The 22,226-nt window shown below is 41.4% G+C and overlaps 1 protein-coding gene across 2 annotated transcripts in view; it reads left to right on the top strand.

Annotated features, from left to right (window-relative positions):
- The window catches only part of pcp4a (Purkinje cell protein 4a), a 33,283-nt gene extending 12,048 nt beyond the window's left edge, over positions 1-21,235 (top strand). Inside the window, exons 2-4 of one of the 2 annotated variants that reach the window (XM_079356321.1) lie at positions 12,482-12,533; positions 17,928-17,960; positions 20,192-21,235. In XM_079356321.1, the coding sequence (XP_079212447.1) occupies positions 12,482-12,533; positions 17,928-17,960; positions 20,192-20,322 (216 nt within the window). In that variant the 3' untranslated portion in view covers positions 20,323-21,235. The remainder of the gene's footprint in view (positions 1-12,481; positions 12,534-17,927; positions 17,961-20,191) is intronic. The other variant, XM_079356322.1, reaches the window with a different exon arrangement.
- The last annotated feature ends 991 nt before the right edge of the window (positions 21,236-22,226 follow it).

Below are 22,226 nucleotides of genomic sequence, written 5' to 3'. Positions count from 1 at the left end.
TTCATTCAATCAGTCCTTCGCGGTGTCACTGCTTCACGCTGTCCTCCTCGTTTCCAGTCTGGTGGTGGGGAAGCTGTTGAGGAGCTGTAATGGTGCTGGGATGAGCTGTCTGTGACCTACTTTTGCCGTCTCCTCGTTAAATTGTTAATAGATCCTGAGTGCAGCATGGAGTCTCTCTGGGGAGTCCGAGCCAACACAAGAACCAAAAATAGCCCCCACAAACTGGGAGGTAATTTATTTATTTTACCAATTACCTTCATGTCCATGCCAAGCAGTTATGACAGTGTTTTACGAAGGCAACAAAACCACAAATGGCATGGTCGTCACATAAGGCAGCAGTTAAACCATAAATATTCAAAAACTGAACTCCTACAAACTACTCTGTAGATGCAAATTCTGACCTTTACTGAAAAACATTCAGCCAGAGACAGCTGTGTATAATTCATTTGTATGAACACACTCTGCACCAGCTCCACTTTACGGTTCAGCACAAACAGACAACACAACGTAGTCAAATTAATAAACTTTTAAAATCAAATTTAGCCCCTGACATGGGACATCTGGTCCACGTTTCCTTTGTTGAATATTTTGCACCATTACACCAAGTCCAATTACTTGTATGTGCAAATGTATTTGGCAATAAAACTCGATTCTGATTCTGGTTTAGCAAAAACACGTTTTTTTTTTAGCCTAAACTAAAGCGCTGATTTGATCCATGAAAGTCCTTAAAAACAGGCGTAATGAGCCCGGTTTCATATCTAGTTCATTTAATTCAGACAACTTCAGTGATATGTTTAAATATTTTGTTTAAATGTAGCTGTGAAAACACAACATAAAGCTATGCAGACATAAAACAAGAAGTAGACAACACACAAGTGAAATACTGTCAATAAGATTCTTATGGAACCTACTGTTCACAGCTTTTTATAGATGGATAAAAACAATGATTCAAATTAGAGCCTTAAACTTTGAGTCCACAGAAAACCAATGGAGCCAACAGTTCTGGAAGGTACTTAAATTCTCTCTTTCTTTCAAATGTCCAGCTGGTCCAGCTACACTGGTTTCAAAAAGATGTTCCTTTATATCTGAACTGATTTGAAGAAAGTCTCTTATTCTCAGTTGATTTATTATCTTAGGAAGTTTTGGTCTAACAGATCTGCAGTCTCTGTTCAGGGGGCTGTAGACATTCCTAGAGAATCTCTTATAACTCGATTACGAAGAGTTTTCAGTGCTGAATTATTTTCATCCATGTCTTGATTAATCCACTTCTCTATACAATGGAGTTGATTGGTTGGTTGATCGATGGCTGGTTGGTGGATGGATAGATATATGATTGGTTGGTGGATAGATATATGATTGGTTGGTGGATGGATGGATGGTTGGTGGATGGGTGGTTGGATGGATGGATGGTTGGTTGTTTGGTGGATGAATGTATGACTGGATATATATATGATTGGTTGGTGGATAGATGGTTGGATGGATGGATGGATGGATGGATGAATGTATGACTGGATAGATATATGATTGGTTGGTGGATGGATGGTTGGATGGATGGATGGATGAATGTATGACTGGATAGATATATGATTGGTTGGTGGATGGATGGTTGGTTGGATGGATGGATGAATGGTGGATGGATGGTTGGTTGGATGGATGGATGGATGGATGAATGTATGACTGGATAGATATATGATTGGTTGGTGGATGGATGGTTGGTTGGATGGATGAATGGTGGATGGATGGTTGGTTGGATGGATGGTGGATGGATGGTTGGTTGTTTGGTGGATGGATGGTTGGTGGATGGTTGGTGGATGGATGGTTGGTTGTTTGGTGGATGAATGTATGACTGGATACATATATGATTGGTTGGTGGATAGATGGATGGTTGGTGGATGGATGGATGAATGAATGTATGACTGGATAGATATATGATTGGTTGGTGGATGGATGGTTGGATGGATGGATGGATGAATGTATGACTGGATAGATATATGATTGGTTGGTGGATGGATGGTTGGTTGGATGGATGGATGAATGGTGGATGGATGGTTGGTTGGATGGATGGTTGGTTGGATGGATGGTGGATGGATGGTTGGTTGTTTGGTGGATGGATGGTTGGTGGATGGTTGGTTGGATGGTGGATGGATGGTTGGTTGTTTGGTGGATGGATGGTTGGTGGATGGTTGGTTGGATGGATGGATGGTGGATGGATGGTTGGTTGGATGGATGGATGGTTGGTGGATGGTTGGTGGATGGATGGATGGATGGTGGATGGATGGTTGGTTGGATGGATGGATGGTTGGTGGATGGTTGGTGGATGGATGGTGGATGGATGGTTGGTTGGATGGATGGTTGGTGGATGGATGGATGGATGGATGGATGGTGGATGGATGGTTGGTTGGATGGATGGATGGTTGGTGGATGGATGGTTGGTTGTTTGGTGGATGAATGTATGACTGGATACATATATGATTGGTTGGTGGATAGATGGATGGTTGGTTGGTTGGATGAATGGACTTTAGATTATGTTGTTCAGGAGAAGATTATCATAGCAAATAAAGCAAAAGAGAAAAAGTTAATAAAATTAAGCACAAGAAAAAAAAATACATCCAGGACTCACACAGATTCCTTCGCTAAAGAGTGAAAAATATATACAGTATTAGTATTTCTTAAGCATTGCAGACTGTTCGTTAACCATGACAGACAGGGACATTTGTGGAATACACGGTACAGAAGGACATCATCATTAGTGATGTAATTATCATCGTTGCCATCTATTAGTCACACTCCCTCTGTCTCCAGCATATGGAACCAAGAGCAGATAAACACTGCCATCCTCCTCTGGGACCGTGCAGCTCAGCAGAATCTATACACAGGACCAGCTCAAACAAGAGCCAGAGACACAGTTATGTTCATTTTAGCTCACCACATTAGTGGCATCTAACACGTTGCTTTTGTCCAGATACCTAATGAGAAGCTGTGCTGTTTGGCAGAACTTGAGGCTCCTGTGAGGAGTGTTTAGCTGGTTATGAAACAAACAAGAATTTAATACTGATGCCTCTGTTTGACCTACAAAAGCAAATAATGCTGTTTGAAACAAGATCGATAGTTACATATTATATAAGGGTGTCAGAGGGTTTGAATGAGGCAGACAGAAAACCTCAAACTAAACCAGACTCGTGCTCATTCTCTGGGTGGACCAAAAACGTGGGAAAGAGGAGGCAATGCTCATAACCATGGTTAAAATATTTATTCTGTAATGTCATCAAAAAACTATTACAGTTATGTTCGTATTCATGATATGTCATGTTTGGCCTTTTTTTTTTGTTCTGGCTATGGTTAACCTTGCTTCTGTTAAATGTAAATCAATCTGATTTGACTTGATAGTGTCAGAATTATTCATTCAAACAATCGTAGCAAAGCTGCATTGTTGCCTTTAAACCAATACTATGGACTGTTGGACTTCATGTCTCATGTCTCACTCACGTCCATCATGTTGACATCCATGATAGTTATGTATTATGTCTTTGTTCGCTGGTTTTGATGCGCCTGACCTGTGTGGATTTTTGTTCAGAAAATCGATAGAGATCTTCCAATACAATGAGGAAAAAAACCCTCTTTAATCCAGTATAGATTTACTGAATGTAAATTATATGATTCATTGGGCTAGAGAGAGGTGACGGTTAAGCTCAGTAGGTAGAGCAGGCACCTGGTCTACAAGTCTTCAACACATTCTACCCCAATAAAGACCCCAAAATAAATAGATAAATTCTGTATATTGATATCATACAGAAGGGAATACTGGTGTACTGATTATCAGCACAGCTGCAATTCATCCTGTAAAATAATCACAGGGTGGATGATCTAAGCACGTTGCTCAGAACCACAGCATGACCTTGGGTGTGACATTGCTTTAATACAACAGTTGAAGCAGTGCACAATTGCAAAATGAAACAACATTCATTTTGGTCCACCGACTGAAGGAGTTCTTGAACTTGGTGCAAGCTGGATGGTTGCCAAGCAACACCAAAATATGTTTTTCTTCCTTGTGTGTGGCTTCAATTTTAGAGCCAACGAACGACTTTGTTTCATGTAAGCTACATTTTCATTTATGTTTCCATTCATCATCAAACAGTGAAATAACACTCAGCTGACAATTTCTTCGTTGGCTTGTTTGATTCAGAGGAACTAGTTTGATCAATTAAACAGTATCTGCTATCTTTATGACAGTGTTCATTCCCCTGGCTGAGCCGAGTGATGCACATAGTCAAAAAGTCCTCCTTCCTATCAACACTCGCTGTTTCTTATTCAACAAGATGACATTATAGTCAATATCAGCCTGATATAACTTGGATTGCATTTATCTTTTCAGCAGTCTGTACAGTATTTCTGCTTCTGACCCAAATGAAATGAAATCATCGGTAAATTTAGCGTACTTGTATTAGGTTGGCTAGTCACAGAGTCAGGATTTAACTCTAATACTACTCTGCATAAATCTGGGATTGTGAGGATTGATGGATTTTTGAGTCTGCATCTCAGTGATCTCAAATAGCAGCAAGTGGTCGGAGGACATCAATACCCTGAAATCATTTGTCGAAGTCGGTAGAGGAAATCAATTATTTTCTTACCCGTGGCTCTGGCTAATGAAGTGTCATGAAGCATGGGATGTTAATCTAACCGACATTGACTGTATTTCTTATGCATCAGCTAACTACAGCTGGACTTTTTGGTGTCTTATTCTGAGGCATTACTGGTGTTCAGCAGAGTAGAAACAGTTGATGCATCACATCTGCAGCACTCAGAGGATTTACTGCCAGTCACCAAACCCGCAAATTAATTACGGGGACACTCCTGGGTGACAGTAATGGGATGCTGCTCTCTGTTGTGGTCACGCTTGGTGATTTATGTTGAAACACTGGCGGTATTGCCACATAAAATGCTGCTTTGTGCAGCTTTAACACATGGATGGCTCTGTCATAACAGTGCACATCTTTTAACCCTGTGTGAACCCCAGCAGCTTGCTACTGGTCTTTTCAAAGCCTAGATTAAAAATATGTTGGCCTCATATAGCTATTTCCAAATGTAGATCAAAGCGTCATTTTCCATCAGAGCATTGGAGAGCTCATGTTGACCTGCTTAGCTGACCAAATATCATCTTTCAAATCAAACCTCACAACTGTGTTTGGGACTTTTATGATATTGCAAAGCTTTAACTGTCTTTTGCAATATTCATATTTATGACTCTTAAAGTGAAGTTGGTTGTAGGGTAAAAAAAGATGAACCAAAAAAAAAAAGACCAGGACCATTTGAACCGTTTGTTCCAGCTCGTGTTGTTCAAGGTTTTTCACCCTTGACTTCTCAGTGGAGGTCTGAAGACTCCTCTCTTAGTTGGATCAGGGAAGCACAGCTAGCTTGAACATGAAACAGAACATTGAAATCACAGGGATATAAGGATTAATCGCGAGGTTTGAACCAGCACATTGAAAAATAAATCGCTGTAATATTGTTAGTGTCAGAGTAGAGTTTTTGCTTTCCAAGGCAGAGAATGAAAGAGTTGAGACGATAACAGACAAGACGAGACTCTCGATTATCTCAGAAGAAATCGTGAGAGAACTCAGTTTTGTGAATCGTATCGTGAGTTGAGTGACTCGTTACGTCCCCATTTTTTACAATCGTATTTCTCAGGCAGAATTTTACACTTAACAACATTGATTTTAAAACAGTAACAGTGATATAAGATACACACAGCAGGTAGAGAACAGCAAAGAGAACCAGAGGACGTTAGCGTCCAGGATAAAGGAGGAAAGACTAGCAAACAAGCTAGCTATTCAGATTGCTAACTTAAGTTAAGTGTTAAGAGAAAATTGTGCTGTGAAATAGTAAAGGTGAGTAATGAAGCCAGCAGACTGCCACACATTGAATATAAAGTTTAAAAGGACAGCAGGTACTTTGGGTTATCAGTGGGGCGAGCAGCGAAACACATACATCGCGATGCGTCTTAGAGCTAGAGTAACAACATGGTGGCGCCTTTAAACAACTCATCCACCTTACAAATCTTGCAGACAGCTCAACTGTCGGATAAGATAATGTCAATGTTCTTTTTATCGACCGAAAGTTCATTATTTTGTTTGAAAATAAACGTTTTTTCCCAACAACAGGAAGTAAAATAAACTTTGCATAATGGTGCGTCCTCTTTACTTCGTCACTCAGATTTCATTGGGAATGACGTCACATCCAAGTAACCAGTGAAGGACTAACAACGTGTACGCCTTAAGGAGTTCTTCTGTTTAGTTAGCTCGTAAAATAACAATGCACGACGTGATAGTTTGTGCAACATGACAACAACGCCCGCAGATAAAACTTGCACGAAACACGATTTGTGCTACTGAAGTTGCTTGTTTCCAAATCCGAATTCCAACTTCAGGGGGGCGTTCCTGATGATGTTGTCAGACCGACTGTGAGCCAGATCGATCCGGTTCAACAATCAAAGAGCGGGAAAATGAACAAACCAGCAATTGGGTTTTATATAACCGGACCCCTCTGACCCGGCTTGATCAATAAAGCAGTGTGAACAAAACAAAAACAGTTGCCTTATTTTATAAGACTGTCTTCCTTGAAATAAGTTTTTATTTTCAAGTATTTTTAAAGGTCATTCACATTTTGCTCGCTTTCTTCACTACCTCAGAAAGTTCTAATTATAACCCGCCAAAGCTCCTGTGACACCTGTTCCTTTTCCAAGCTTTTAATCATTGTGATAGCACGCCGCCCAGCAAGGTGTCCTCTAGCAGCTCCTGTACCACGCCTGATGCCTAACGGGCGACGGAGCTGGGTTGATGAAAGTGAAAGTCACAGCTGACAGGTGTGAGAGTAAATGAAAGACACACAGTGAGAGGAGTTCAGATGTGTTACAGTGATATCTGATGTGAATCAGTCTGAATCATTCTCTCGCTGCTTCGACCTGATCTCACTCACACACACACTCCTACTCAGCATTTGTACTACATCTCTACAACTGGAGAAATTCTTCCATCATAATCTCTCACACGTTGAATCGGCTGTATTGTTTGTGTGACACTCCAACAGCTTGATTTATGGTTTTCTTGTGTTGGACTTTCTGGTAATTACATTTTCTTGTCTGTGGTCCCTCTCTTTGAAAGTCTAGATGTAATTGTGCCATGTATACCTTCACATCTGATTGCACTTGCTCAAGACATACAGTATAAGAAGCAGCAGAGAAGCATTGATCTCTACCCACACCTCCCTCACCCACATCAGATCACGAGGTGGAAGATGAGGTAGAAATCAATAAATTATACTTTAATAACACTCTGTGGAGGTTGAAAGCAAAGTTTTTTGCCAACTTACATCCACACAACACAAACTTACCAAAAACAACCCCCAAGATGCACAGATGCATCGGTTCAGCTGTCGGCCAATCTCATCTCTGCTGACAGACACGGGCGCATCTGCAAATACTGTGGCATAAACAGATCACAGTAGCCAATGTTTATTTGTTGTGCCAAAGCCATTAATGATTGCGCCTCGTACACCTCCTGTATGTCCTGATTCATAGAAGACATTTTTATTGGGCAGACAAAGTCACCTGCTGAGCAAACTCTGACTTGTTTTCATCGGCAAACATGAGAGAAAATGGTGGCATCGTTGGAGTCTGACACCAAAACAAGTCATGAAACAATCGCCAGTATTGGCATCTCTACACCTAATGATAGATACTAGCTTAACTTAGCTAACGCTAACCTGCCAGTTAGCCTGTTCCCGCTTGCCAACATGCCAAAAGAACCACTTGGATGGTGGCCCATAAGGTCAAAATAGATTACATGCAGTAGCTCCGCCCCTTGTGTGCTTTCTTGATGCTCTCCTCAAGCGTATGCTAAACTTTATGTCCTGCTGAGCTCAGGTTATATGGTGAACTGTGGCTGCTAGCGGGCCATGACAAACAAGACGACTGCTCAGTCATCGGCATAAAACCTGTAGTAAACAATAGCTGCATAAATGTATTGTGTGTAAAATGTGTGGCTGAGAATGAGAGTTGAAGGGCAGAGCATAGGGGTCGAGGGATGAAAGGATAAAGAGAGAGAGAGAAATTGCAGAGGGGATTAGATGCATGTTGGAGAAAAATGACAAACCGAGGTCAGCTGGTGCCAGGTCAATGGAAGGACAGCAGAGAGGTCGAGACCCTGACAAATGTTGTTTTCATACATGCGCAAAACGCCTGAAAAGTTACCGTCGTTTTACATGAACAAAAATCACAGATTTATTATTTTTTTTCTTCATCCCTACTTTATCTGAAATTTCTCTTTTGAAAAACTGTGTGAAATCAGAGTGAGCGGATATATGTGGGAGCAGCAGGAAGTATTAAGGTAAAATCTCCTGGAGCAAAAAAAATCAGTGGACAGGCAGCGGACATGATGTCTATTTCAAATGACCAGTTTTGTGAAGGTGCGATCTTCATGCACGAAATGATTTGTCCAATTTGTCGTCTTTCTTGCCAGCCAGTACGGTATGTTCTTTTCTACTCGAACGTTGGAACTGTGAATATTTCCAATTATCACATTGATATAACGGCAAAAATTAGAATGCCAGATATCTGCACAACCTTAATCAGCATATCATGAAGCGTAGAGCCACCAACCAAGCTCCTGTATTTGTTGAGCTGATGGCCCTGATTACATCAGTTTGACTACATCAACACCTCTGACGGAGAAATGCACAGGTTTGATGTGTAAACCGGTAAAATGGAGGTGTAAGTCATGAATGACATTGCTGATTCAAACCGTCGGAAAGACGACACCTTGTACAGAGAAGTGTTTGTCTTCAAATGAAACAACAATATTCAGCTGTGATATCTGACAGCGAGTTGTTTTTTTTTTTAGCCACGCTGAAAAAGGCAAACATCAGCACTGCTGCACCCGCTCTACTACTTTTCTTCTTCTTCTTCTTCTTTTTTTATGGTTAAAACCCCTATTGAGGTTTTAAATCCTTTGTTAAAAAAGCTGCTGGCAAACAGAGCGACAAAACCTCCTCAGCTGCTTAAAGAGAGGAAGAGACTGGAATCGAGCCGTGCCAAGCTTGAGCAAAGACAGAGACGCGCCATGACAAACAGCTCATTTAAAATTCAGTCGTTGCCTCTGAAAATCCTCGTATGAATTTGTATGCAAATGCCTGTTTCTTCTCCCAGTTTACGAGGCACAATAAAGCAGAGAAGGGCTGAAATGATTGAGATAGAGGCTCCACCAGAGAGGAGAAAATTGAGCAGAAAAGGGAATAGTGCTGGGAAAATTGTGCTAATGCAAGGCGAGCCCCCCCCCCCCCCCCCCCCCTCCTGCACATTAGTACTGGAGTTGTTATGTTGTTATGTAAGATCAGACTGTATCCAGGCTGAAAGAGGAAACAGGAGAGTCGGGTGGGGGGTGATGATGATGATGAAGATCAAAGTAGCGTTGAGAGAAGAAGGGATTGGAGAGGAATTGTTCCTGTGTTCATGAGAATATGAACACATTAGTTTTGTTCAGCCGACGCCTCTTTTTCAAGCATTGAACATAAAAACGGTATTAAACAGTGAAAAATGAACATTTGAGGTTTCAGTGTTGTGTGCATCTGTGTCGCTGTCCACTCACTGTCTTCTGACCTCCTGTAATCTGAGACTAAAGGATTAGAACAGATTACATTTGCAGACGTAAAAGTTATTTACACCATGACAAACTACAGCTATATTTTATCATCATATTCAATAATCGTGAAACGGCTTGGGAAAAAAAAAAATCCATTTTGGAGCTTAGTCATCCTGAGGTTGTACCAAATATATAATATATATTTTAAAAGAAGAATCCAGGAGTCCAGGACTAAAGGAAAGAGGAACGTACTAATTATTTAAATTTCATTTAAGTGTCTTTAGATCTCGGTCAGTTTATGTGCAATATTAATCTACGAGTTAGCCAAAGTATGCTAACATTAGCACGCTAACAACAATGAGCGACAACAGGCGAGCAAAGGAGTTGTTTGTCCGCCGCTTACGCTTGTGTGAACACGATGGAGAAGAGGAGGGCGGAGCGTGCTCAAGGGCAACATCTACAGGATCAAAAAGTAGCTCATTCATACTTTTTTTTTTTTTAAAGATGTTATGCCTTTACAGTAGAGATAAGTCAGTGGATAGATAATGACATGCAGATCGGAGCCTAAGGTCGAATTTGAACGTGGAGCTCTTGTGAGTTCGAGGACTACAGTCGGCCTAGTGCAGTTACATCTCTGCCATAATAGTTTTGCTTTCTGTGTGGCCCGCCGTCAAGCTCAGCTGAAAAGAAAGGCGCCTCTGATAAATTCAAACATGCAATAAGACAGGAAGACAGAGGTGCATTTTGCTCTGCAGAGACGTTCCTACCGTCTCACAATCTTTGTGCATAAGGTCGGTGTTTTTAGGGGGTCTCACAGTTTAACAAGCTTTATTACACTTATGCCAGATAAAGTGAAGAAAAGTGTTGCATCTCTACCTCTGAATATGTCTTTTTTCATAGTTAGAGGCAGAAATAATCTTCCTTTTATCACAACAGAGCCACCCACCACAGACACAAATAGCACCAACACCTCCTCTGAATTTTTAATGGAAGATTTTTGTTTTTTTTGTATTATTATTATTTTCCCTTTAATGTAGCCTAATAAGGAAGAAGTCTTTTTTGGACTTGGACTGGATCCTGTCACATGGCTCGACAGTTCTGGTCCATCTGCTCCGATTAAAAAGACTAAAAGATAAAGCGCGAGAGACGAACGGATGGACAACAAGAAGAGTGATGAATAGAATTTAAAAAAAAATAGCAGACATGTTGCTTGAAGCCTGTTATTGAGCTTATAGACCATTTGTCTTGATTTCTGGATATTGCTCTTGCATCTCTCGACCACACAGACGCGATCACTCACACATTATTGTTGCTGTATCGTCCGCTCTGCCTGCCTCTGAGCGCTCGCTGGTGTCTTGTTGGTGGGTGGAGGTGTGATGTATGGCACCAGCACTGAGAGAGCCTGACTGAGTACCACAGCTCCAGCAGGCAGATGAGAGTCAGCGTGGCGCTGGAGTCTCAGCGGCTTTGGCTCTCTTTGAGTTCTGTGTGTAAATAGAAAAAAAAAACAGATGGCTGCTGCTGCCAAACAAGTTTCTCTTCCTCGGGCTCCTATGAAGACAAACAGACACATGGCAGGGAGATGTCAGACTTCTTCTGCAAGTTTTACAAATTTCAAAATAATAATGAAAAAAAAAACAGTGGAAGCACATGTTTAATAATTCAGGTCGAGTCCCTTCCTTGCAGATGAATTATCAAATCCAATGTGCTTCTTTCTCCGGAGGACGAAATGTAATAATATTTGATGTTTGAGGAAAGTCTGTTTATGTGGGAGAAGAAAGAGACATGAGAGGTTATAAAGAATAAAAGAACTGAGAGATCAACACAATGAAAGCTGACACATGAAGTAAAAAAAAAATCTTTAATCGCATTCTGGATGTCGTTAGTGCCAGATCACCTCACTGAAGGTTGAGGGAGCTCGGCCGACTCTGGAGCCTGCATGGCGTCTGCTGCGGGGGGACAAGGTCGAGTGAAAGAGGTTAAAAGAGGCAAACACTGGGGTGTGACAGATAAACAAACCTGAACAGGCACCGAAAACAACACACAACGGGGCGACGGCTTTGGGAAAAGGAACGTGGCATCAGGTCCAGACGGAGACGGTTGCTCTCGAGTTGAGGGACCAGCTTCTCGTCATTATACAGCATCTCTTCTGATCCCCATTTCAATAAATATATTTTTATCTATCTCGAGATTAAACAGATCTAAGAAAGATAGCAGACATTTTATCAGGATCTGATTTGTTTTCTTCTCCCCAATCAGCCCCAACAATCACATTTCAGTCAGGCCTGAATAACTTTGACATTTAAGATAAAAAAGGATGTTTAATTTTTTATGTGTATCGTCTAAAATAAACATCATGCCTGTTGTGATGCAAGCAGAACACATGTAGATGAGTGTGATGTAAGTGCAGCAGCCGACTCTTGTCACACACACTGTACCAGTCTGTGCATTGGAGGCTCTTATTCCCAGAGCTGAGTGCATCTTAATGTTGCAGAGCAGCCTGCTGTCAGTCGGGGGGGGGGGGGGGGGGGGGGGCTGTTAGAGCAGGAACAGAGAGTGTGCCTGTGATGCACAAACATGGATTATAGATCAACACATCCCCTCCCCGGCTCCCCGTTACATGATCAGTGTGACAGTGGGAGAAGAAGACTTCCTGTCCTGCTCGCTCTTTCACTGACATGTGAAACTTGATACAGTCTTAGAGCGTGTTTTATGTTAGTTAGGTGCACTGAATAATAAAAATCCCAGGAGGGAAGTTTTTTTTTCAAGTATTTGGATGAAACGTGAGGTGTTCTTTTTCATCTTTGGAAGAAATGACGATGACTGTGTTTTTACTCTGTTTCTTGCAGAGACAAGCATCTGGAGCTACGACTGGAAGCAGCAAGCCATCTGCTGGCCAAGGTATCATTTTCCAACCATTATGTTTTCAGACTCACGTTGATACCAAGCTGGAAATATGATGCAGGACATTATTGATCTGCTTGGGTGATGCATACAGCATCCGAAATAGATCGAATGCAAAGTGTTCACAGTTCAGATGATATTCAGGAAAACAGAAATTCAATAATATATACATTTAAAAACTTCTCAGACCTTGAAAGTATGTTGACAAATTACTTTATCATACACTTGTATAAATAAATTCCCCCCTCAATACTGTTATATAACACAATCACAATCAGTGCATTCTTGAAGTTGAAGTTAGAGAAACAAGTGTCGACCCAAAGACTGTATTATTCTACTGTATGCTGATGATTCACTATTTATTCATTAAACACATGTCCAGTCATATTTAATGTGAAACAGCACACAGCTCGAAGCAGGTGTTGAAATGAATCAATCTAAAGATCTAAGTTTTCAGCGACGTGGACTGGAGGCTGGTTCCTCGTGTTATTTGAGTTGGGTTCAAAGCTTCACAACAGGATCTGTCCTGTAAACACACGAGGCTCTGGACTGTGATGATGTCTTTCATCGCTATCGTCTAATCTGTCGTCTAAACTGCAGAACAAGGTCTGCGATTTAAACACAGATTTACAAGTTATAGTTGATAGTTTTACTATTACAAGGTTTTTTTTTGTTTGTTTTAATATATATTTTATTTAGTTTTTCAAAAAACCACAGAACGGAAAAATCCCAACAACGCAGGACAAAACACACAAAGACAGAAACACTCTCAACAAGAAAAAAACAAAACATAGAAAGAAAAAAATATATATTACATTTCATTTCGTAAAAATAAAAAATGTTAATAACTCAGTCTTAACATCTAGAAGATCTCGCACTTTTTCAAAGCAAGAGTAGAAAGATTTTGTCAGCATGCATCCATATCCTCTTTTGTATTAGAAACAACTCTGCCTGCTTTCTCATCCGTTTGAAAGAAGGCCACGTTGCAAACTGGGCCACGGTATTGTTGGCATAGTGCTGTAATTTTAATCCCCTGAGTTATGAACAGTAACATTTGGCTTGCAGTACTTGGCAGAGTCCTTTGAAATTCATAAATGGTGATAAGTGCAGAACTGTCATCCTGGCAAAATGAGTATATGCGAGAACAAAGGCCCGTTTCAAATGAACCCCCAGTAGAGAGCAGCTCAGGGGAGACAGGTGTGAATTAGTCTGACACCAGCCGAATTAACAGATGCTTCCTAAGCTTTGAAAAGACATTTTATCACAGCTTACATTTTAGAAGTAAGTGAAGAAAAACCACAGAGCATAACTTATAGACGAAGCCAGAGTGACGTCACCCAATGGTGAGCTTTGGAAGCCCGTCGATCGCTGTTAAATAGTTCATGGATTTCTGCTTGTGTAGTGCTTTGCTCGTCTTCTCGCTTTTTTGCACCAGGCTGTTCAAACGTGTTCATTTCGGCTTTTAAAAAAATGCCATTATGAGTGTGTGTGTATGTGTGTGTGTGTGTGTGTGTGTGTGCGTGTGTGTGTGTGTGTGTGACTTTAGGGTCTTTTCAGCCAGCCTCAAGTGGACACTCAAGGAACTGCAGTCATCAACAATTAGAGGTTGCTGGTTGAGTAAAACATGTGGAGCTCCCCCTACTGGCGGACGGTAGTATATAGGTCACAAACCTTCTTCCAAGTTAACATATGGGGTTCAAACACATTCATCAACATGGTCTCCGTCTTTAGAAACAGTTTCTATCGTGCTAATTTGTCTGCGTGTTAAATCTTCGGAAAAGTTCCGTTTGAAGAATTTGTTTTAGCCTATAAAAAGCTGCACAACAACATGATTGACAGCTACGTTGACAAATCGGCGTCCTGCAGCGCTGTGTGCAAATGAGCACACAGCGCTCGAACCCATGGAGAAGCTACTTCCAGGTTAGCCTGCAAAAATACGTCATCGTGTTGTGACGGTATTTTGGCTTCACTTTTGTTGAACAAAGGGACCAGATGGAGACGTCTATCTTTATACAGTCAATAGTTTCAAGCACGCACACAGATTTACATTTACAAAATGAGGTTTCACAGGCGAACACTTCATGCTATAAGTGATATAATCTCCCGCAGTCCTCCGAGGTCTCCTCACACGTTGGGCTCTGCAGGTTATTAACAGCACATTCTCTGTATAATGACTGCCTGGCCTCATTCAGCAGCGTTCTGTACCTGGAGACCTCGTGTCACCTCTCTCGTCTCTCTGCGGCTGCTGATAACTCTGTTAGACCTGTTTGGAAATGGATTTGTGTCCTCACCTCGGGGATGATGAAGTGTGTCCCGGCTCAGGCGCAGTCAGGAGGGACACATCCCGGCACTGATCAGGAGGGATTTAAGGCGGCATAATTGAATTTGTTTCAGGTGCGAATTGCATTCATACGACATTATTACACATTCTCACTTTTTACCTCTTCCTATTTATGCCCCCGTATTGTGTCAGACTTGCAAGAGCTGAATTATGCTCCATATAAAATGTCCAAATCAAATAAAAGACTTGAGATAAGATTTGGATGTAGTCGCTGAGAGGTCACCTACCGCTCTGTGAACGAGATTAGGAGACTCAAGTTTTAGGTTTTCTCGCTGCTGATAATTTTATTTAGTTTTTGTCTGAGTCAGGAGTGATGATATCTGGACAGAGTGGGTGGACGTGTTTTTTTTTTGTGTGTGTGTTTGTAAAGCCTGAACTCATCTTCATTTTCTATGTACTTAAAATAGGTCAGATCATTTAAAATATTAAAACTCCACTAAAGAAAGCTTGATAAATGGCAATTCAGACCACAGTTAAGGTGAAAATCTTTACTGACAAAGCTGACCAAGCGAAAGGTAAAGTCATTTTTGGGTTAAAGGTCGACTCAACTCCTCCCATCGTGAAGAAAGAAAGAACGAAATTTCTCTATAATTCTATACATTAATTTCTTATATAACCAGATTGATTCATCATAAGTAATAAGTAAACGATCATTCCATTTAAACAACACAATGAAATAAATTAAAGTGCAACATGAGAGGTGCAGAGGCGGAGCCAGGGGTGGCCACTGCTCATTTGTGCGTTTATGTGGCGTCGGACACGTTGGGAAAAGGAGTTAAATAAACGTCTGCGGAAGTAAGAACAAGTTGCAAACTTGAAAAGAAAAAAAAAAAGGTGCCTAATAGGTGCCTGACTTAAAGTCATGCTCATTATTTCATGGGGGGGCAAAACATGTTTTTGTTGAGATCGTTTTTATTAATTCACATATTACACATCAACCTTTAACAGATACACTCACACATCTTCGTCCAGTTTAAGATCTTTCTTACAATATTCAGACTTTCCAAACTGAGATCACGAAAACACGCTGACGTCAGAAGAACAAGGAAACGTTGACCCTCGGAGGAGCGCATGATGCTCCATCTGCTTCCTTTACATTTTAATGGAGCCCATTTCATTCTGTTTGTCATTTAAATTACGGCTCTGCACACACACATCTTCTTTCTGGAGATGGTGTGTCACTTTTTAAAGTGAGAGAAATATATTACAATGCCATTCATTAGTGTGTGTGTGTGTGTGTGTGTGTGTGTGTGTTGACTTGCCGACCCTGCAGAAGTCAGTGGTGCAGTTCAGCCACTGCAGAGGTGATAAAAAAGAAAGGACGCCGCTGTTACACCGACTGTTTCAGGCTTCAGATCTCTGCAGGGATTCTTCCCTCATGTCTGCAGAAACTTTACTTAACAATCTGATGCTTTAAGTGTAAAAAACTTTTTTTATTTTTCGGTGGCCAACCGACCACTGACACTACAAAACATGTTATACTTTTCAGCAGTTTAGACTGAAACAATGTAAAAACACTTTCCAGGTTTAAATCATTTCCTTATAAGACACAACATAAATCTAACAGGATCAATGGATGTGTGATGTTTATGTTTCTTTTCAGACTGATGGTTAACATTTACCAGCCTGATTATTTCTATTCACAGATACTGCATTTAAGTCCACAATCTATAAGAGTGGGACCAGATGTTGTTGTTTGAAGTGTTCTGGTCTGTGTATCGTCCGCAGGCTCTTCAGCGGGCTCTCGCTGCACAGAGGAAAAACAGTTCATGTGCAGAGCAAAGAGGTGGAGTGCAATCCCACTTCCCATTGGTGGAGATCTTTTTTTTTTTTTTTTTTGAAATACTGGGAAAAAAAACAAACAAAAAAAAACGACCCTTCCAGTTACAATCAATCAATCAATCAATCTTTATTTATATAGCGTCAATTCATAACAGGCGTTATCTCGAGACACTTTACAAAAGCAGGTAAAGGACCTTACTGTGACAGAATTACAATTGACCTTTTTTTTTTACAAAAAAATAAAAAAATGAATATATATGTATGTGTGTGTGTGTGTGTGTGTGTGTGTAAACAGTCCCACTTTTTTTTTTTTTTTGAAATACTGGGAAAAAAAACCGACCCTTCCAGTTACAGAATTACAATTAACCTTTTTTTTTTTTTTAAATAAATGAAAATAAAATAAATGAATATATATATATACAGTATATATTTATGTGTGTGTGTGTGTGTGTGTGTGTAAACAGTCCCATGCACACATTGGTGGAGATCTATTGTCATTTATCTCACATAAATCTGTAACAGACCGTCTCTATCTCCATGAAATGTAGCGATGCATCGTCTCCTAGAAGTCGTTCCTCCACTCGAGGTTCATGTTTGCTCTTAATGTTACCTGTCAGTTTGTAAGTAAAGACAACACATAGAAATAGAAAGTCTTGGTCAGAGTCCTCAGAGGCTGCGTATCATTGCCAGATGCCATCTTGCTTTCAACAATGACTCAAAAACGTCCCTTCTCACTGACGCAGCCCGTCACAGGTCGGACTTCTGGACGTTTCATGGTTGTGGATGGTTTAGAGTGTAACTCGCGGTTCAGTTTCACACTCACTGCTGGTCTCCTCAGGTCGGCGCTCTGTGCTTCAGCTGCTCTGTATTCTTCAGACCGAGCCTTCATCAATCATCCTATGCACACTCTGAGGTTCTTTAACTCTCACAGGAACCAATTTGAACATGACCTTTCACAAACCTCTTATGGAAATATTCCCGTCCCATCCATTGTGGCCGCGGGATTTTTTTTTTTTTTTTTTCCAAGCAGTGGCACAACTAAAAAGCTGAAGCTGGGCTGTTGTGCTCATAAGGTCTGGCGTCCTCTGTGGCGTAAAGGGCACAGACCCTGTGGAGAGAGAGTGTGAACTGCTGTGTGTCCATGTGTGTGTGTGTGTGTGTGTGTGTGTGTGTGTGTGTGTGTGTAAAATAGAAAAACAGAAAGGTTTGTTTGGCTTCTGCGATCATAAAATATGAATTTGTTTTCACTGTCACACGTGTCATTGAAGGGCTCCAAGGTCAACAAAAGGTCCCATCCAAACGTGAGTAGGACATTTTAAAGAGATCCTCATTAATAGTGGAGCACAAACATCTCACAGCAGGTCGGCACTTCCATGCACGGAGCACCAGGCTGCATGATAATAAAGAACACACAGCACACTGATCCTCTCCCCCTGGCTTTAATCACGCCTCGCTCTGCTGCTCGTCACTTCACTGTCACTTCTGCAGACACAATGTGTTTCTAATGTCGAACCTTCAAATGAGCTGTTTCTCTGTTTTCACCACAACACACGCTTCATTCTGTTCTCACAGGTGGGAAACAGGGGAAATGATCCTTCCAAAGGATTTTTAATCTGTTCATTATCCCAGTGAATATGAAAGTAAATGCATCAGTGGATTATTAAGAGTTTATATTCAGCCGTTAAAGACAGTTTGTCTGGATCCTTCTTTTATTGGATGTTAAACTTTTCCCACAGGACTGAGGTTACTCACACCTGAGGATGAACGGATGCACAGTTTTAAATTCTGCGCTCGTCCTTCTATTGTTTTACAAAGCGAGTTCAATCTTTAAAGGCCTCTCGGGGTTTCTCTCTCTTTGCATCTGTGTTTGCTCAACTGCCCGAACTTTTCTGAACTGGAAACTTCAGTTTATGCTAACGTGTGTGCAGAGAATAAAGCAGAGCCTGTTTCTAACGTCAAGCACTCCAAACATGATGTGATGAACTTCATGCCTGTCCGGGCGTTTTAATAATACATGAGGCGACACCTGTGAGGGAGGTCCGACAGGCAACTCAAGCTGCAGCGATTTCACACTGACTTGAAACATTCAACAGTCTCCAATCAAACACATCCTGAGAGCCAAAATAAAATCACACCTCCCTGCAAATGATCTAGAAACAGTAATGCATGCACAGCATCTCAACCCACTATGTGTGGATTTGGGCCATGTTATCCATCCAACGCCTGCAGCTTGTCCAACCAGCGGCAGCTCGCTAACGGGCAGAAAAAAGAGAGAGCATGTAACCCCTGCGCTCTGTTCTCACTGGCTTCCTGTTCGCTACAGGATTTAATTTTAACATTTTACTTCTGGCTTTTAAATCCCTAAATGTCTCGGTGAACTTCTTCATGTTCACGCTCCATCCGGAGCACTAAGGTCCTCCAGCCTGCTGCTCCTGGACCTGCCTGAACCCAGGCTTCAGACCCGGGGCGATCGAGCCTTTTCTGCTCCCTCACTCCAGAAAAAACAGCCTTTAAATATAAGATCTGCTGCCAACACTGAACAGTTGAAGACATTTTATTTTAATTGACTTTTACTTCAAGTGGAGTGTTTTTATCCCAACAGCAGTTTCACTTTAGCATTTGAACTTATTTTTAGATGTGCTTTTACGTTTCTTTACGGCGTTTGGATGAAATGTATTTAATTAAACTTCATGTGAATCACTTTGTTCAGCCTTGGCTGTTATAAATGTGCTATATAAATAAAGTTGACTTGACTTGACTTCCAATTCGGTGGTCTATTTAAGCGGAAAGATTTCCAGTCTCGAGCTGTGTCTCGAGCCAGGCTCCGACGGGAGCAATAAATCTGCGCGGAGTGACGAGGTCGGAGTCTCGATGCCAAACTCAAACTGGTTTTTTTTCTTGTCTACAGCTGCTGCAACAATTTATAAAAAAAATAAATAAAATGCAAACAACTGCATCAATATACACAGCGCTGAAAAAAAAAAAATCTGCAATGCAAACCTGTATTTTGAAGGGAATGAAATCTGACTCTGATTGGTTCGATCAACCAAATTTAAACTCAGTTAAATTGTTCTTTTGACCTGATGTGCTTTTGATTGTTTCGACAGGTCCAGAAGGTTCTATGTGTGCATCCTCAGGCCTAATTAGCAGCAGGTCTCATGTATGCCTTATGTCTTCAGCTCATTCACTTCCTCCATTAAAATCTAAGCAGTACAAAAAGCTTCTCCTGTTGAGGCGAACTTCCTCTCTGGCAGCACACGCTGTGATTCTTCCAAACATACACTCGACACCTTCAACACGTGAAGATAATCATTTATACAATGCTAGGCCTTGATAAATAACCGCACTGCCTTAAGCTGATGTTAGCATGCTAACGTGCAGAATCTTTAACAGCTGATGTTCACCGCATGCTAACATTAGCGCTAAACGTATTGTACAGCAGTGGGATGAAACGATGGCGAGCAAAAGAGTTGAAACAACAAACTGCAGTGAAGTTACTGAGTCTCATCCCTTCCCTCTCTGCTCTCCTCAGACGAGAAGAAGAACAACGTCCCGCAGGACTTTGACATCGACATGAAGGACCCGGAGACCGAGAAGGCTGCCGTGGCCATCCAGTCTCAGTTCAGGAAATTCCAGAAAAAGAAGCAGGATGTGAAGTCGTAGAGCGGACGCCGTTCAGCCGCGTGCGTCCTCACTCGAAGCGGGCCGAGTCTTGCATGTCAAACAAACTGCACCGTCATGAACTGAGAAGGAGGGTGGGGGGCGGGGGTCTTGAAGGTGGAGGTGAGGGGGAGGGGGAGGGGGAGGCCTGGGGGTAAAAAGTTTGTGTGAAATTACTTACTTATAACAACTATAATATAAAAAAATAATCAAATTCTGAACGTGTGTATTTCAATCTTTCCTTTCATTTTTGCTCTTTTTTGACTTCGATGACTCGTCATAGTTTAGCAGCTTCGCATTTCGTCCTGTAAAATACCCATGATGACAGAAAACAAAAATCCATCGCATCACATGTGAAACAGCGATTATCTTAAATTCAGGAGGAATATAAAGCCACATGCATCTCTGTGACTGATTTCATCCACAGTCTCAGAACCTGAACGTGTTTCTGCTCGTCCGGACGTCGGTCCAAAGCGTCGCCCTCTGGCTGTGTAAAATGATCCCACACACACTTTCATGCTTCACCACTGTTGTTTTTAAAAATGGAATCAATGTCTAATGTGTGACAGGAAGTCGGCGGCCTCGCCTCCATCTTGTCTCTCTCCATGTGAAGACGTGAACCTCTGAGCTGGGTGTCTTTTGTTTTCGGGTTGTAGATGTCGTGTTTGTGATTTGGTTTCGGGTTGTGTTTTTTCTCTCCTTCTTTTTCTGTCGTGCTAAATCCATTGTGATTTTAACAGTGTTATTGTTCTGTTGTCTCACACACACACACGTACTCTGTACAAGCACATTCAAATATGCATGCAAGCTTGCAGAGATGGAAACACACACACACACACACACACACACACACACACACACACACACACATGCATTTACATACAAACAGAGAAATAAATAAAGACATTGAAATGGAGTTGAAGTTGTTCCTCTGTGTGAGTCTCTTTGTCTTTACTCTGCAGAGAATGACCATTCGTCCTGATGGGAGTTTTGAATGAACTGATACGACCTTGTAATAAACTCCTCTCCTCACGCACCACATCACCACATCCTCAAGTCACTGCAGCAACAAGATCCTAATGAACTGATGTGGTTTTTTTGAAAGCAACCTGCATATATATTGCACATTACCGGACATTGATTGATGCGAGAGACAGAACATTTGATTAAAATCTGTGCAGAAAATGCATCAGGTCCCTCACAGCCATAAAACTTGTGCCTACTTATGTGTCATATCAGATGCAGTCACAGTGTAAGGTCTTATCCGTCTTAATGTAGTACACGGTTCACTTAAGGATACCAGGATAAGGTCGATGCTTCCACTGTATATTAAAAATCTCCAACTTTGGCCAATTCAGAACTTTGCAGCGTTGCTTTTTGGAGCCAGGAGTGACCATCGGAGCGGATACACACGTTCCCACACCTGTGACAAGTCGCCATGGTAACACCTTATAAATCACAGATTCAAACAGACTAAACAGCTTTTTCTGCTACATCGTCTCTATGGAAACCGTGATTTACTAAATGAGCATCTTGAAGAAGACTTTAAAGCGGACGTTTGGATCGTTAAATCATCAGTGAAAAAAAACAACAAAAAAAACAACAACAGGGAAGAAGAAGGCTCATTTTCTGATGGGCTTCTTTTTAAAAACCTGAGATCCAGCACATACTGTATAAACAGTCTCAGTGATGTCACTCATTGGTTTCTGAAACTGACTTAAATGTCATCGATGGCGATCGCCATTCTGAAAAGATGCCAAACACGCTCACAGTCAAACCCAACAGCAAGCCGAGAGGTGGCAGTCGAAGCCGACAGCAGCGTCACTAAGGCCTGGTTCAAACCTGTGCCGGCTCTCACAGTAAGCTTTTATATAAACCTACGATTAAAAGTACAGAGCGTGTCTGCC

This window comes from Symphodus melops (assembly GCF_947650265.1).
Source record: "Symphodus melops genome assembly, chromosome: 11".
Lineage (NCBI taxonomy): Eukaryota > Metazoa > Chordata > Actinopteri > Labriformes > Labridae > Symphodus > Symphodus melops.
The sequence above is the reverse complement of the archived record's forward strand: the minus strand, read 5'-3'. Positions and strand labels throughout refer to the sequence as shown.